The 15921-nt window shown below is 38.9% G+C and overlaps 1 protein-coding gene across 4 annotated transcripts in view; it reads right to left on the minus strand.

The window, feature by feature from the left end:
* Positions 1-15921, minus strand: part of ANKRD28 (ankyrin repeat domain 28) — a 232595-nt gene that overhangs the window by 88762 nt on the left and 127912 nt on the right. The window contains exon 2 of one of the 4 annotated variants that reach the window (XM_072925673.1): positions 8370-8463. The exons of the other annotated variants lie outside the window; for them this stretch is intronic. Coding sequence (XP_072781774.1) covers positions 8370-8411 — 42 coding nt within the window. The 5' untranslated portion in view covers positions 8412-8463. The remainder of the gene's footprint in view (positions 1-8369; positions 8464-15921) is intronic. 4 annotated transcript variants of the gene reach the window in all.

Here is a 15921-nt window from a genome sequence, read left to right on the forward strand (position 1 = left end):
TTTTACCTAAATATGCAAGACAAAGCCATTTAGAGGATATTGATTTAAGATATTCGTTCATAAAAATGAAAAGCAGATGCTTCAGAGATGCTACTTCAAATTTCTTGACCTTTGAAGAAAGAACACTTGAATTCTGTTCTCCGAAGTATTTATAGTATTAATTAATACAATAATAATATTTTGGCAAAATCTGTAAAACTTTTCATGCTGTAAAAAAATTAATAAAAGCAAATGTAAAAATAAACCTTTACTCCATCATCTCTTTACCAAGTCTAAGGGAAAAGATTCTCAGGCATTTACTCTTTACTTAATACAAGCTTTGTTTTTCATATATTGAAGTGGAATTCCTGTAGCATTGAAATGTGATCAAGAAGGACAAAAAGATTCACTTTCCATATCAGAGAAACATCCAATGAACTTCTTGTCCCACAGAACTCCTGGCTTTAACAGAGATGGAAGAAGCAAACTACCAGTCAGCATATTTTTACAACAAATTCCCTCTCACCCCTACCAAAAAGCAGCAGCCAATAAATTCCATTCATCATGGAAGGGAGCTTATTTTTCAGTCATTACTATCACCATCTGGTCAGCAGCAATGGAAATATCAAAAGCAGTCACATTTATAAAAGATTAAGATGAGGTCATCTTGAAGTGCACACTGGAGAAAGAACACACTCAAAACTTATTCTGCTCCCCTTTATTTGCATTAAAGAGCTACCACAACATCTGCACAAATGCTAGACCACACATACTAAGTGCCACAGGAATCCAGCTTTTAAACTTAGCCAAAATTCAGACTCAAGTTTTCTCTATCAGGTGCCAGAATCAGTTAAAAAATATGGGGAAAAGAAAAAAAATTTAAAACCCAAACAAAATAACCCCAAACCAACAATGAACCTTCACCCAGTATTACTAAGATTAGAAAAAAAGAAATTTTATTTTCATCTGATTAATCCACACAGTAATTTAAGTTATAGACCCCTAAGTGTTATATAGCAGCACAGTGTTTTATAGCTGGTACTGAAATTTTGAAAAATCAAAGAAAGAAACATGCACCATTCTGGTACCCATTACACAAATACAGGACATGCTAAAGTCTCTTATATCTGTACATGACCAATGTGTTTGGATAGCTTGTAGCTGCCTGGTGACCCAGTTTCCTGAATAATTTACCCCAAAAGAACAATTTCCAGGCATAAACAATTCCCATAATATGTATAAAGTGGACTGCATGCTCCACTCCAAAACCAATCACCCATCTTTCAGCAAGTGCATTTTGGAAATACTGTAGCTAGCAATGTGTTTCCAGTATTTCTAAATAAGGACATGCATCACTTTTATATTGGCACAAGAGCAGAACAAGGTTTATCAGCTACCATGGTTTTCAGTTTCTAAACTAGACTACTATAAACCATCATCTTCACAGCCACTTCAACCCCAGGAAAGATGTAAGGAAGAGAGGGGAAAAGCAAGTCTTCTTCCGGGACATTTGTCAGGGCACTTTTCTCTAACAGTATGATCTGCACTGAAGTTGCTCTAGTTTGATTACATGTCAGGTCAGTCAAGAAAAACAACCACTAGACATATAAAACTGTAAAAGGTCAGATGAGGGAACAGATCTGGAAGCTGATCTTCAAACAGGCCCCAAATTATAGGAGGACATCTACACAACAAAGCAGCTTGGCCTCCAGGTTTCTAACATGTGATGTTGAGGAACTAAAGGAAGATGCCACTCTTCAAAACTGAAAAAATACAGCTGGTACAGCAGTACAAAACAGAACCCACTTTTTAATTATTATTATTATTAACAAAAGACATTTAACAGGATGGTACAAAGTGCACTTGATCTTCAGTTCAAGATCCTTAGGGCAGCCAGGAGGGCACACAGCAAGCTCACTACCTCGGACATGAGGAGGGCAGACTTTGGTCTCTTCAAGGATTCCCTTAATAGAGTGCCATGGTACAGAGTTCTGGAGGGAAGAGAGGCCCAAGTGAGCTGGATGCTATTCAAAGATTGTCTGCCCCAGTCTCAAGAGCAATGTATCCCTACAAAGTTCAGGAAATAGTCCATAATGCCACAAGCCTGCAGGGATGAACAAGGAGCTTCTGGACAAACAAACACAAACAGTTTACAGAGGGTGTAAGCAAGGACAGATAGCCTGGGAGGAATAGAGACAAATTGTCTGAACAGCCAGGGATCTGGTTAGGAAAGCTGAAGTACTGGCAGTGGTAAATCTATTCAAGAGCATTAAGGGTAAAAAATAAAACTCCTTTAGGTACAGTATTAATAAAAGAAAGACTTGGAAAAACATAGGTTCTCTCAGGAAAGATACGGGAGACCTGGTTACCCAGGATGTGTAGAAGGCTGAGGGACTTAGTGAGTGTTTTACCTTGGTTTTTACCAGCAAGTGCTCCAGCCACACTGCCCAATTTGCAGAATGTGAAAGCAGGAACTGGGGGAAAAAAGGAACCTCCCTCTGTAGGAGAAGATCCAGCTCAAGATCATCTAAGGAATCTGAAGATGCACGAGTCTATGGAACCTGGTAAGATACATCCACGAGTCCTGAGGTAACTGCCCGGAGAAGTGGCTAAGCTAATCCATCATATTTGAGAAGTCGTGGCAGTCTAGTGAAGTTTTCACTAACTGGAAAAGGGGGAATATAATTCCCATTTTAAAAAAAGGAAACAAGGAAGCCCCAGGCAACTACAGGCTAGTCAGTCTCACCTTAGTGCCTGGCAAGGTCATGGAATAGATCCTTCTTTAAACTATGCTTAGACATATGGAAAAGAAAGTGATTGGTGACAGCACTGGCTTCACTGAAGGCAAATAATGCCTTAGAAATTGCTGGCTTCCTATGATGGGGTTGCAGCAGTGATGGATGAGAAAAGGGCAACAGACATCACCTACCTGGACTTATGAAAAGCATTTGACACTGTCCTGCACAATATTCTTGGCTCTAAATAGGACAGACATGGATTTGATGGATGGACCACTCAGTGGATAAAATACTGGCTGGATGGCCTCATTCAAAGAGCTGTGGTCAGCAACTCAATGTCCCAGTGGAGAACAGTGATGAGTGATGTTCCTCAGGGATCAGTATTGGGGCTGATCTTTTTTAACATTTTTGTCAGTGACATGGACAGCGGGGTCAAGTACACCCTCAGCAAGCTTGCCAGCAATTCCAAGATGCGCGGTGTGGTGCAGTAACATGCTGGAGTAAGGGAGCTTCATGGGCTTGAGAGGGGAGCCTGTGTGAACCTCATGTGGTTCAACAAGGCCAAGTGTGAAGTCCTGCATGTGGGTTGGGGCAATCCCAAACACAGGTATAGACTGGGCTGAGAATGGATTGAGAGTAGCCCTGGAGAGAAGGACCTGGGTGTGTAGGTGGACAAGAAGCTCATTGTAATGCAGCAATGTGTGCTTGCAGCACAGAGAGACAAATGTGTCCTGGGCTGCATCAAAAGCTGCGTGGCCAGCAGGCCAAGGGAGGTGACTCTCCCCCTTTGCTCTGCTTTAGTGAGACCCCACCTGGAGTGCTGTGACATGTTCTGGGGGCCCCAACACAACAAAGACATTGACTGGTTACAATGAGCCCTGGGGAGAGCCATTAAGTCAAGCACACAGGACAGTAGCACTTCTCCTTACCCTTAGCACAAAGAGAGATGGGGCTGCTCAGCCTGGAGAAAAGAAGCCTCCAGGGAAACCTTACAGCAACCTTACAGGACCTAAAGGGGGCCTAGAAGAAAGCTGGAAAGAAGCTTTCTTAAGGGTAAGGAGTAATACGACAAGGGGGAATGGACTTAAACTAAAGGAGGGCAGGTTCAGATTAGATACTAGGAAAAAATTCTTTTCTATAAGTGTGGTGAATGAAGTACAGGTTTCCCAGACAGGCTGTGGACTCCTCATCCCTGGGGGTGTTCAAGGCACCTGACTGGAGCTCTGAGCAACCCGCTTGTGTTGAAGGGGCATTGGAACTGGATGAACCTTCCAACTCAAACTATTCTATACAGGGAAACAGACCAAGAGATTCCTCCATCCTTGGGGAAAATAAGAAGGGTTCTCTGAAGCATTTCAACAACGCAATGAACAATTTTACTCTTAGAAACCAGTGGAAATATAGCCACTTTTCTCCCTATGAGGACTAACTTAAAATATACCCCTCAGAAAGGTACAGTGTCGCAGGCCCCTACTGGGCTTCACCACACTGTACCAGATTAGGATGCAAAGGCTGACTGCACAGACTGATGAGAACAGGCAGGTTCTGCAAACCTCAACATTTTCCCTACTAAGGGATGCCTACTTTTAACCTAATTACAATCCTGCATCAGTAAATTGAAGCATCTCTGGGTTTCAGGGTTTTTGCTGGTTCTACTTTTTTTATATGTATTTTTTGTTGGATTTTTTTAAAGTTTCTACCACTTGCAGGGTCTTCTAAGTATCAATAAAATTGTTCCAATTCAAGAAGAAAAACACCCCAAATTACTCATGCTAGCCAGAAGTTAGGAACTTCTATATTTAAGTGAGTATCAGTTACAGCAGTTGCACAGCTTCTCAGTGAGAATTAAGGTTTATTAGGGCAGGGCAGGCAGACAAGAACAAAAACCAATACCATGAGCAATACCCAGCACCTATGCAAATCTTGATGCTTCGTAATCATTAGGCTACTTGACCCGACTTTATAGGCAAAGTTTACAAATTTCTGGGGCAAGCAGATGCAAAAAGATGCATCCTCTTCCTCATTGATAGCAGAGAAAAGTATAAGAAAGAATTCCTTATAGAAGAGGCTTTTGAAAATAACAGTCACAGCACAAACTAAATAGGTACATAAACTGAACAGTTTGGGGAGATGGTTCTAACCAAGATCTAAAAGAGTACTGTGCGCCATTTCTCTCCTGATGCCGGGCATGAATTTGGCCATTTATTCAGATGAAATTCTAAATAAAATTTACCTTGAAACTGTGAAAAGACATAATAATCCTAACCATATGGTAACCATCCCAAATTAAACACCTCTGTGCAAATCATAGCAACTACAGAAACCTGCAGACAAATCAAAAGGAGTATAGTGAAACCATCTGAAGTCCCTACTAGTCTCAACAGGAATGTGTCTTGCAAAAACAGGCTTTAAGCAAACAGTACCAATTTTAACAATTTTTCTGCAAATGCTGCAAGTATCATCAGGAATACCCACAGGTAACACTTACCAACCAAAGACACTGTTAAACTCTACAAGTTAAGGGTCTTGCTGAACATCACTCACAAGGGAGATGGCTTCCACTGCACCCCACCTGGGGAGCCCCCAGCAGCCAAACCCAGGCCCTGTATGGGCCCATCCAGAAGTATCCCATTTGCTGGGGACCTGGACTGCCAGGCTCCAAGGTCCCAACAGAGATCACTCCAAGGTCCCAAGAGAGACCAGCTCACAGAGACCAGGGTGAGATCAGCTCTGGGAGGGCTGTGAAAAGCAAATGACTACTACTTGCTTCAGTTTTATAAACAAACTTGTCCATATGGAGCTCCTAGACAAATCACAGCTTTTGGGTTTGATTTTGAAAGTCACATCTTGAAGTAGTAGAATATGCATGGAGAAAGAAGGATTACTGTATAAGCATGAAAGGTCTTAATGAACTAAGCGAGGTTCACATCCCACACACTGAAGCAAAAATCTCAATTTCATGACAATCTTCCTCATCCAGTACAAGAAAGTTGTTGAGACTAGAGAGAGAGAGAAATATTGAAACTACTTCCTCTTGGATCCAGAAAGAATTCCTCTGCCTAGAAATCTATCATACTATCATGAACTTATAGAATGCAAAGTTAGGAAAACTGTCCACCAATTTTGTCACCAAAATTGTCCTAATATCATTGTTACTCTCCCGGAATCTGGGGCTTTCAAACCAAAATAATATTAACAATGCACCTTTTCATTATTGGCAAGCAGTATAGTACTGTTTGTTTCTATGTCACAGTCTACATGGAAGTGGTATGTGGAATAGGGTAAGAACATGCTAAGTGACAACAGCATCCAATTTTCTAACCTGGTGGTAGCAACACAGAAAAAAAATCATGTAGGTGCTACTTCTTTCAAAGTAGAGGTCTTCAATACAGAACCAGCACAGTAAAAAAAAAAAAACAAAAAAACAACATATTAATTAGAACTGGTGAACATGCAGCCTGTTGGTGAAAACTGGCCTTCTCAGCTTTTATTAAGCAGTAATAATTTGAAATTATGTACACTATCTTCTCAGGTAAATTTACTTTTGAAGTCAAGCATTAAAAACTGCAATGCTTTTCCAAAAATCCAGAACAGTCTACAAATAACCAGTTCTTCCTCGACAGACAAGATAAAGATGGGATTTATATCTTCTCTAAGCTCTTATTATTTTTTTCTCTATGTCAGGTTTAAATATCTTTCCCTCCATAAGTGCTGCAGTTTAGCAAGAGGAATCAACAAAAAAGAGTGTAACAGCTTAAAAGTGTTTTGGCCCCCATAAAGAGCAAAGCTCTTTGAGACCTATATAAAAAAAAAAATTACAGAAAACCTGTGCAAGGAAAGAACAGTGGTTTTATACCACTAAAGCAGCTATGCAAGCAAACTCTAATTTAGACTTTTGTCAACAGGGACTACTTTGTTTAGAGAATCCATAGATACTACACTGACAATAGTAGCATAGGATAATCTCCTCTAGGGAGATTCTCGCCCTAGGAGAAAGCTTCACACTAATGCTCTTTTTACCGTTTCAGAACTACTTTTAAGGGTAAAGAATCTAGATCTATTTTCCCATGCTGGAAGGAAGAAAGGAAGTAGATGAACTAGTCTAAACCAGAAGGCAATGAACCAAACAAGAGTCACTGTCATGGCTAAACAAGAAAACGTATTTCAGTAAAAAAAAAAAAATCTGTAATTCCAAATGAAACAATGATGTTCAGTCTTCAAACTGGGACATCTCCCAAATTTGTCCTAAGCCAGGACAAACATATAAAACAGAGTTCAGAATCTGAAGCAAAAAATCCCCAACATGTAAGAAATTACACCGAGTGCAACTTCAGGTGCAAAGCTAAAACACACCCATGGCCCTAAAGCAGTAATGGAAGTCTACTTGTGTTCTCCTAAAGGCTTCCATCACCAGTGACCTGCTCTATCAACCCAATTTTTCTCATAGCCTTCTACAATGCAGATACTATCAAAATAAATTCGGTTAACAAAAAAAGTGCTGCCAGAAACCAGATGACCTCATACAGTTTACTTGTTAAATTACAGGCATCACATCATGACAAGTTTCACTCTTCTTTTGTTTATCCATTTTATTTATAGGCCAATATAGGTAGTTATAGTAGTTGCCTTTGCCCAAACACGTGCGGGACAGACTAAACTGCATACAAAACACTAGCTCAAGGTACTCAGTGTACTGGCATTGGGACAGAGGTTAATTTTCTTCACAGTAGCTGTAATGGGGCTGTGTTTTGGATTTGTGATGAAAACAGTATTAATAACACTGAGTTGTTTTAATTATTACTGAGCTGTGCTTGCACAGCACCAAGGACTTTTCTGTTTCTCACAGCGCCCCACCAGCAAGCAGGCTGGTGATCTGAAAGCTGGAAGGGACAGAGCTGAGACAGCTGACCCCAACTGACCCAAGAGATATCCCTTGCCATATGAGATCACACTCAGCATATAAAGATGAGGTAAGGGGGATGAAGAGAGGAGTGTTTGGAGTGATGGCATTTGTCTTCCCACATCATTATTATGTGAGATGGGGAAAAAATTACTATGTGTGATGGGGCACTGCTTTCCTGGAGGTGGCTCAACACCTGCCTGTCTATGGGAAGTGGTGAATGAATTCCTTGTTTTGCTTTGCTTGTATGCACAGCTTTTGCTTTCCCTATTGAACTGCCTTTATTACAACCCATGACTTTTCTCATTTTTATGTTTCTGATTCTCTCCCCCATCACACTGGTGGAGAATGAGCAAGTGCCTGCATGGGGCTGAGCTGACCACCAGGATCCAACCAAGCCAGAAAATGGCAGAATTAAGGTAACATACAATCTTGATATATTTATCTTAAATAGAATAAAGACGGTGCTTAATTGCACATCCCTACTACTTTGAAAGTTAGGAGGGTAAGTGTTTTTTAATTAAGAAGTCTATCCACAATACCAGTTCTAAGCACTTTGGATATTCCTTTATAGGTTCATTCTGTAAGGGGAACCAATGAATCTTACATCATCAAACCCACAGTGGATTTAATTAAACTTACTTATTTTGCTATTTTAATAAATAACACAATCACTCGAAGAACATTAGGAGAGCAAGGAAATACACAACAGGAAACAGAGTATTTAATGAAATTATACAGAAGCATCTTACCCTGTGAAATGCCACGTGACTGTAGCAGCCTTTACGCATCATGAGACAGGAACACTTACACTGGAGTTGAAATGGCCACAGGCAAAATTAATTCCTAATTTACAGGAAAAAAAGTTCAGAACTTAAATCCTCTTTCACTAGGTTTAAATATAACCCAATATATCACATGCTGGATATATTTTACAGGAACAACTACTGTCACCTCAGAAGTAAACATTTTAAGTATGCCAAAACTGTTGCAATAGTTTACTGAGGCAAACAAAACAGTACCTTGGGTAATTAATTTTTTTCTTTGGAAAATAAGAAGCACAGCTGGCATATTGATAGGCCAATACTTGGGGATATAACTGGCAGCATAGTCAGCAACATGTGACATTTCCTGTGCCAGAGAGGAGATCTCTGGAAGCTTCAATGTATTTAAATAAACAGTTTTGTTCTTTACTGCTATTAGGTTTTACTGACTAATTCCCTCTCTGTGGACCAAAACAAGTAAATCACTGTTTTCCCCTCCTCCTTTACACATGACATTTACAAAGAAAGCCTAGCTTTCACAGATGCCTCCCTTCCACTTGAGGAGGGGCAAAAGGGGAGGGCAGGGAGCAAAACTCAAAAGATTCAGCTTTCATAGTTCAGAGGGGGTACAGAATGTAAATAGTAAGGTAACAGCTGTGGCAAGGAGGTACAGAACAATCCAAAATAACTGCATGATTGAACATTGTTTAGATGAGTCTTAATGATAAATTCATTACTCAGATCAAAAAACCATCCTGTCACCTTTCCAAACTGGGCAGAGTAGCATATAACATATTCAGTCCCAGCAGAGCCAAGAACAAAGAGGGACTACTGCTATAGTTACATGTCCCCAGTGTTTTCTTTGTGCTGTCACTGCATTTATCTTACTGTCCCATAAGCTGACCTACAGAGAACAACTGGCAGAAAGCTAAAACTGTTTTCTGCTAATTCAGCCCCCAAACTTGCCTGCTGTAAGATCTGCTGAACAACAGTGCAAGAGAACAGACAGGAAACTCCCAAGGGAGGGATATAAAGGGACTACATTTCCTAGCAAGAGCTTGAAGTCTGAAGTCTTTTTAAACAGCCATCTTTTTAAATCCATCTTTTAGTATGGATTTGCTAATCTGTGCAGATGTACCTTGGCTACTGGTCTTATCTACAAATCAGACCTCTAATCACATTCCCAAATAAAGCTGTAACTAAAGTCTTAAACATCTCCACTTTCTTAGAAAGAAAGTATAATTTCACTGCTCAGCAATTTCTATAGCACTCAAGTCTGTAAGAAACAGAAGATAAAGAGTATCAGCAATCAGTAGCCATGCATCATCTTTTCTCTCTCTAATTCCTGTCCACACACAGTGCCCAGCAGGTCAAATAGACAGCACACCTCAGATGTGTGAGCTGCACAGATGTCAGGTCACCCCCAGCACCTCATGAACCCCCTCCACATCACCTGCCACACTGTCCCCTTAGACACACCAACATCCTTTATCCTACCAAGCAAAACAAGTTTTGTATAGATTAGCAAACAGGGAAGTATTTTGAGCATTTTGAATGTTGCTTACAATATTGATTTAATATACTAATTATTTTTGTAAGATTGTCCATGAAAAGATACCATGAAATGTTTAAATGTAGGATTCAAACATTATAATGCATTTTGATCAGCCAGATATTGCTTTTTGATCTCAGCATTTTTATACTTGATGTTTATGTTCAGACGTGTGCTTACATTGTATTGTTTTGCATTGAAAATTATTTTCAATCATGGAATCACAGCATGGGTGAGGCTGGAAGGAATCACAGTGGGTGATCTGGTCCAACTTTCCTGCTCAGTCCTAGAGTACATGGCACAGGATTGCATCCAGACAATTCTTGAATATCTCCAGTGACAGAGACTCCACAATAATTTACAGAATCCAGAATACTGAACAGCAGAATGATGATGGGGAGGAAAACTTAGTTTTGACAGTTTTTATCCTAGAAATTTTCAGTCACTTTCCAAGCAGTCATGTTATTCTGAATAATAATTTGGAATATTGTATTCCAATGTACCAGAAGCGTAAAGTAATATTATAATTTTTCAGTTTGAAAGAAAGAAAAGAGAGTGATAAGTGGAAATCACTTAAAAAAACCCAAAAAAACCAAGAACAGCAATATCAAGTCTTGTCACTTGGTGGCAGCACACCAAAGAAAACCAAAACACTTGAGCAAGACCACAAAATTGCTTCCCAGCACATACTACTTTAATATCTCTCCTACAAGTGCCAGAATTCCTGGAAGTTTCTAGTCACTTCACATATTTAAAGCAGGCACCTAAATTTTTAAGACTACTGACTTCACATTCAAGGAGATACTAAAGGCTCAAAATTAAAAGAGCTTTATTTCAGTCTTTTTGACATGTTTAGAGGTTCACCTACCTCCACCAAAATTGCCAGAAACATGCTAAATAGTATTCCCAAACAGGTGCAAGGCTGAGCAAGAAAACAGAAGCAATACTTGAAAGCCTGACATCCCAATAGTCCCTACAAACTGAACAAAACAGGGGACCCTGAGTGAGATCACCATGGATTTGGATTTCATACCACCAGAAAAGGGCTGACAACACACCAGAGAACTCATTACAGTCCTACATCTCTTCCACCAGCTGAAGCTCTTGCCAGCATCACACATGAAAGGCAACACCACACACATTAAGTACCCAACAGTGCTATTGTAGTCAGTGACAATGAATGAGAACTGATGGTCTTTACCATTTAAATAATTGATGTTAAGCAAAGGTTAGATTTAATTAAATTAGTAATATTTAATAATCATTTAAAAATTTAGCAAACGCTTTCAAGAAACATTTGAAACTACTACTACTGAAGCAGGAAAGAGATGCAATGAGAACACAAAGATCTGCTGACTTTCTTCTCCACTGAGTAATGTTGTAGCAAAGGGTCATTTATCAATGGGCCAACAGGAGCTTATCTTTTCTCTCAAACTGGTCTTCTACACACAGATGTACAAAGACATACAAACGATACAATATCTTGTTTCTGTAACTACATGTAACAGCTTTGTTTCACTAGAATTCTAAAATATAAAATTTTGGTTTAGATTACTATTTGTAATCTACAAGCCAAATTTATTAATAAAATTACCATATACTATCATACCATTAACAGAAAAGTTGCAATAACAGTTCTATTTTCTCTATATTAGACCTTTATTATTATAACTACAAGATTTAAAACACAGCCATTTCTTAATAACAATCCCCTATAAAAGCAACTAATGAAGTCTTTATAATATTGAGAGGTTTTTGCACCAAACATAAGATGACATTATCCAAACAATGGATTTCTGGAACAAAGAATTTGAGCTTAAAAGAGCAGAGTGCTCATATGCAAGCTTCAGGGAGATAAAGTCATCAGTTTAAGCCAAGCATTAGGAAGTAAGTATGACCTGTACCACAGAAAAGTGACTACAATAGTTAAAAATATTAAATAAATTCAAGCTGAGAAGATAAGCTCTCCCTCTTTTCCCCCTACCTAACCAAGTAGCTTACTGTTGTCTAGTATACATGCAGTCTGGTAGGGCCCTTCAATTTTATCAGCTTCATTAAAACTCCACTTTCAGTGGGACACACATGAAACAACAGCCTAATCCAGCATTCCAGCAAGAAGATAAAATGGAGACCCAGGGAGAGAGATGAAAGTGAACACAGAAAGCAAGAGAAATGCAGCAGTTTGCCATCAGAGGGAGTACGAGCTTTAAACAAACGTGCTCAGCTTCCAGGTGGGAGCAGACAAACAGTTCTCTGATTATGAACACCTACACAGTTTTAAGGGAGGGCTGGTCCTCCAAATTCTTGCTGAGAAACAGCATATATGTGAAAAAGCTGCAAGAAAACAAAGTTTTTCTTGAAAAACTGAGCTGCTCTACTATTTCTGCAAGTAGAAAGACATAGCCACGGGACAAAGAAAAAACAACTTCAAAGTTTACCCACTTAAATTACTAATATTACAAAAAGTTAGGAAAATGTGATCCTGACCCTTTTTTTATTAAATGTACTGCCAGTAAAAGAAAAAAAAAAAAAAAGCATTCTATATCACAACATGGAACTTGATTTTGGGCCTGACTTAAATGAAAAGGGAAATGCTAAACAAATAAGGCACAGGACTATGTATCAACCTGCACTTCATCCCAAACTCTCAGCTCCACTTCAGTGCTGTTCAGTGCCAAATGTGTCTTCAACATTACCAGTAAGAGCAGATCCTCAGCTGAGGCATGAAGAAAAGAGACATCACAGAATAATTCCATGCAAAAAGAAATAATATTCCACTACACACAGGTTTCTAAGATTTCCTTTTTATCCCTGTTCCTAAAGAGGAAAGATAAACCTTCCATCATACTCAAGACTGCCATACAAGGTCTAGACAACAATGAAGCACTACCAGACCCACTTTGTTTCAAAAATGAAAATGTTTGCCCATTTACCTGTGTCCCAAGTTGCAGAATACACTAACTTCCCCATGCACTAGGAAAAAATAGTTGTCTATATTCCAGAGGTACTGAAAAAGTAGCAGAGTAGGTCTCCAGTACCTCAGTGTATTTTCTGCATCCAAACAATGGAACCATTCATCTACTCTCTTCATTTTTCCTGTTTAAAAGTGGTCTCAGCAAAATCGGCAGAGGTCTGGCATCTTTTAAAAATAGTGTCAATTGCATTTTAGGTAGGGGAAACAAAAAAAGAGACTGCTTCCCTAATTTTAAAAGGAAGGTGAACTAAATTCTGATTGAATCATAGCAAAATAACTCTTGTTGGGGTGGTGAGAGGGAAACACTCTTTTTCACAGGAATCAAAAGGTGGAGGCACATACTTGGTGTTAAGTACATTGCCTGCTTAGGACAAGTGTAAATGAATCATACCATCTGTACTCACATTCAAATGATAGTCTGGCAAGATAGCAGGGATAACACAAAGCAATATGATGCTCTGCTCTTAATGGTAGGGATGCAGTTAAGCTGGGAAATAGAGGGAGACTTAGCAGTTAAACTAAGAACTACTTACAGTGAGAGACACTGAATACCTTGTTCACTGAATTTATAATTAGTTGTAGAATGCTATACAGAAATCAATAGTACAGAAGTACCCACAAACTCATATATAACAATACTGCAGAGGCTGATTAATGCTGTATTTCCCATTAATATTTCTATCTCACAGAATAATGCAGATGTGCTCAAAGTATAAATAGATTGGAGCAAGAAGTCATTGTGGAACATCAATAATTCAGAGAGAAGCTATTTAAGATAACCATCTGTTATAGAGACAGGACCAAATGCATTGACTAAGAAAATGCATTGACTAAGAAAAAAACAACATAAAAACAACAAAATCAACACTGGCAAGCAGCTTTCTACAGCAAGTTGTGCTGAGCAGAGTAAAAGCAATAACCACATTAGAAGAAACACAGAGATCACAAAGATGCAGTGTGAGACTAATCTCACCAAAGGTGGGGGAAGTCTCATCCAATAAAATGACTGGTGGCAGTATCTGAGCCAGGGCAGACAAAGCCATCACCAGCATCTGGAGCAACATGCCACAGAAAACTGCTATTCCCACAACAGCTGGGTGGGTGGGGGACCCAAACTCATGGAAGTCATAACCAAGGCTTATCATGAAACAAATTACTAATACTGGAAAATGTGCCAAGTTTAGGTGTCTTCAGTACTCTTTTAAAAAGTCCTGGAAAGTCAAACTATGTGGAAGGCTAAGCTTACCAACATTATTTTAGTTGTAATAAAAGCAATATATTTAGAAGTACAAAAATAAGCTTTACTTTGGATCTCAGGATTTAATTTAACACATGTAGCACCAAACCCTCCATCTTTTACATCTGATGAGTGTCAGTGGTACCAAATGATGCTAAAGACTGTTTCCATGTAGCACAGAGTTTATTTCTCATGGTTACATATAAACTAGAGTAGGTACAGGAAGGACAACAAGTTCTTCCCAAGATATTCCTGAATATCTTGGGGGCTGGAAGGGGGAGAATAGACATCCATCTCCTGTTCCAAAATCCTTGTGATGATTTGTTTATAACTATACCAAGCTTTGAGGAGCATGAAATGTACAAATAATTTAAAAAGGTATCTCACTTTCTCCTTGTTTTCATGCCTTCATCTTTTAATTATATGAGAAAACTGTTTACGATATTAAAAAGATCACTGATTCACTTATATTGATTTACTTACTTGAACCTCTAATTTTTTATTGGTTATAATCAGGCATATTATTTCAGAGCATTCTAGAGGTTATATTAACAGCATTTACAACTCCCAGCAGGTTTAGCAGCAGCAGATAGTCACAAGGATGTCTGTCCCTAATAATCAGTTCACAAGTAGGTACACTAACATAAAATCAATACCATTAACATACACATGCAGCTGTGAGCCGAGCTGATTTGAGGGGAAGGAGGAGATTTGAGGGGGTAGGAGGATGCTATGCCTTACTATTTCCTCAGTGACTACTCTTTACCAAGGACAACCACGTGGAGGAGCTTCATAGGCAAACAAAGCAGTAATTCAATCTGTTTCATTATGAATCAGCAGAACTGTCACAGATCATGGCAAAAGTATTGGACCATTTTTAATAAAAGTAAACACTAGATTTAATAGTTCTCCTGATGTTGAATCTGACTCTGCGATTTGCTATTCAGATAAAAGCTTTGAGCTTGAACAGTTCCGTGGCATAAAGTAAGGGGTGAAATAATGAACTGACAAGCCTGAAGGTTTGTGAACCTATGAAGCATTCCAAATGACATAAGTGAAAACACGTGTTGATCCTCTGATGTTCACACCAGTTAAAAATGAAAAATGATCAAAGCAGAAGAGGAGTAAGATCCTCTAACAAATCCAGAAACCTTTACCTACACATTATTTCAGCATGTGTACATGCATATTTTCAAGCAATAACTACTTATACAAAAAGCCATATCAACATTGAAAATTTATATGACATACACCTTAAAAAAAACCCACAAACAAAGTAGAGCAGCTACTGCACTCAGATGCAGCTACGGCTTTCATTTTCACTTTTACAATTCTTTAAGCACTTCAGAGATAATTTCCATGTAAAAGTTTGGGAAGAAAGCAAAGCAAGCAGAAGATGAATTCTCATCAAACTTAACATCAAAAGGACAGATAGACAATAGCATTGCTCTTCAAGCTGAGGGAAGAAATCTTTACATTTCACACATCTTTTAGCAAGGTAATTATCTGGATAAAAACGAGGTGGTTTGCTATGAGTCACAGAAGTTCATACATAAATCAACCCATTAAGAAACTTCACAACCGGGACAGACTTCCTTAGAACCTACAGCTACTCTTCAAAAACACTGTACATAAGGCCAGAAATGAGTAATGCTTTCTAATCTGAGCAGATGCCTGTCACATTCAAAGAGAAATACAAATCAGGAAGTGATGTTCATAGACATTAATATCAGAAGAAAGCACAGGTTTGGAGCTATCTGAGTCTATGTTTGTCCAT

This window comes from Taeniopygia guttata, chromosome 2 (assembly GCF_048771995.1).
Source record: "Taeniopygia guttata chromosome 2, bTaeGut7.mat, whole genome shotgun sequence".
Lineage (NCBI taxonomy): Eukaryota > Metazoa > Chordata > Aves > Passeriformes > Estrildidae > Taeniopygia > Taeniopygia guttata.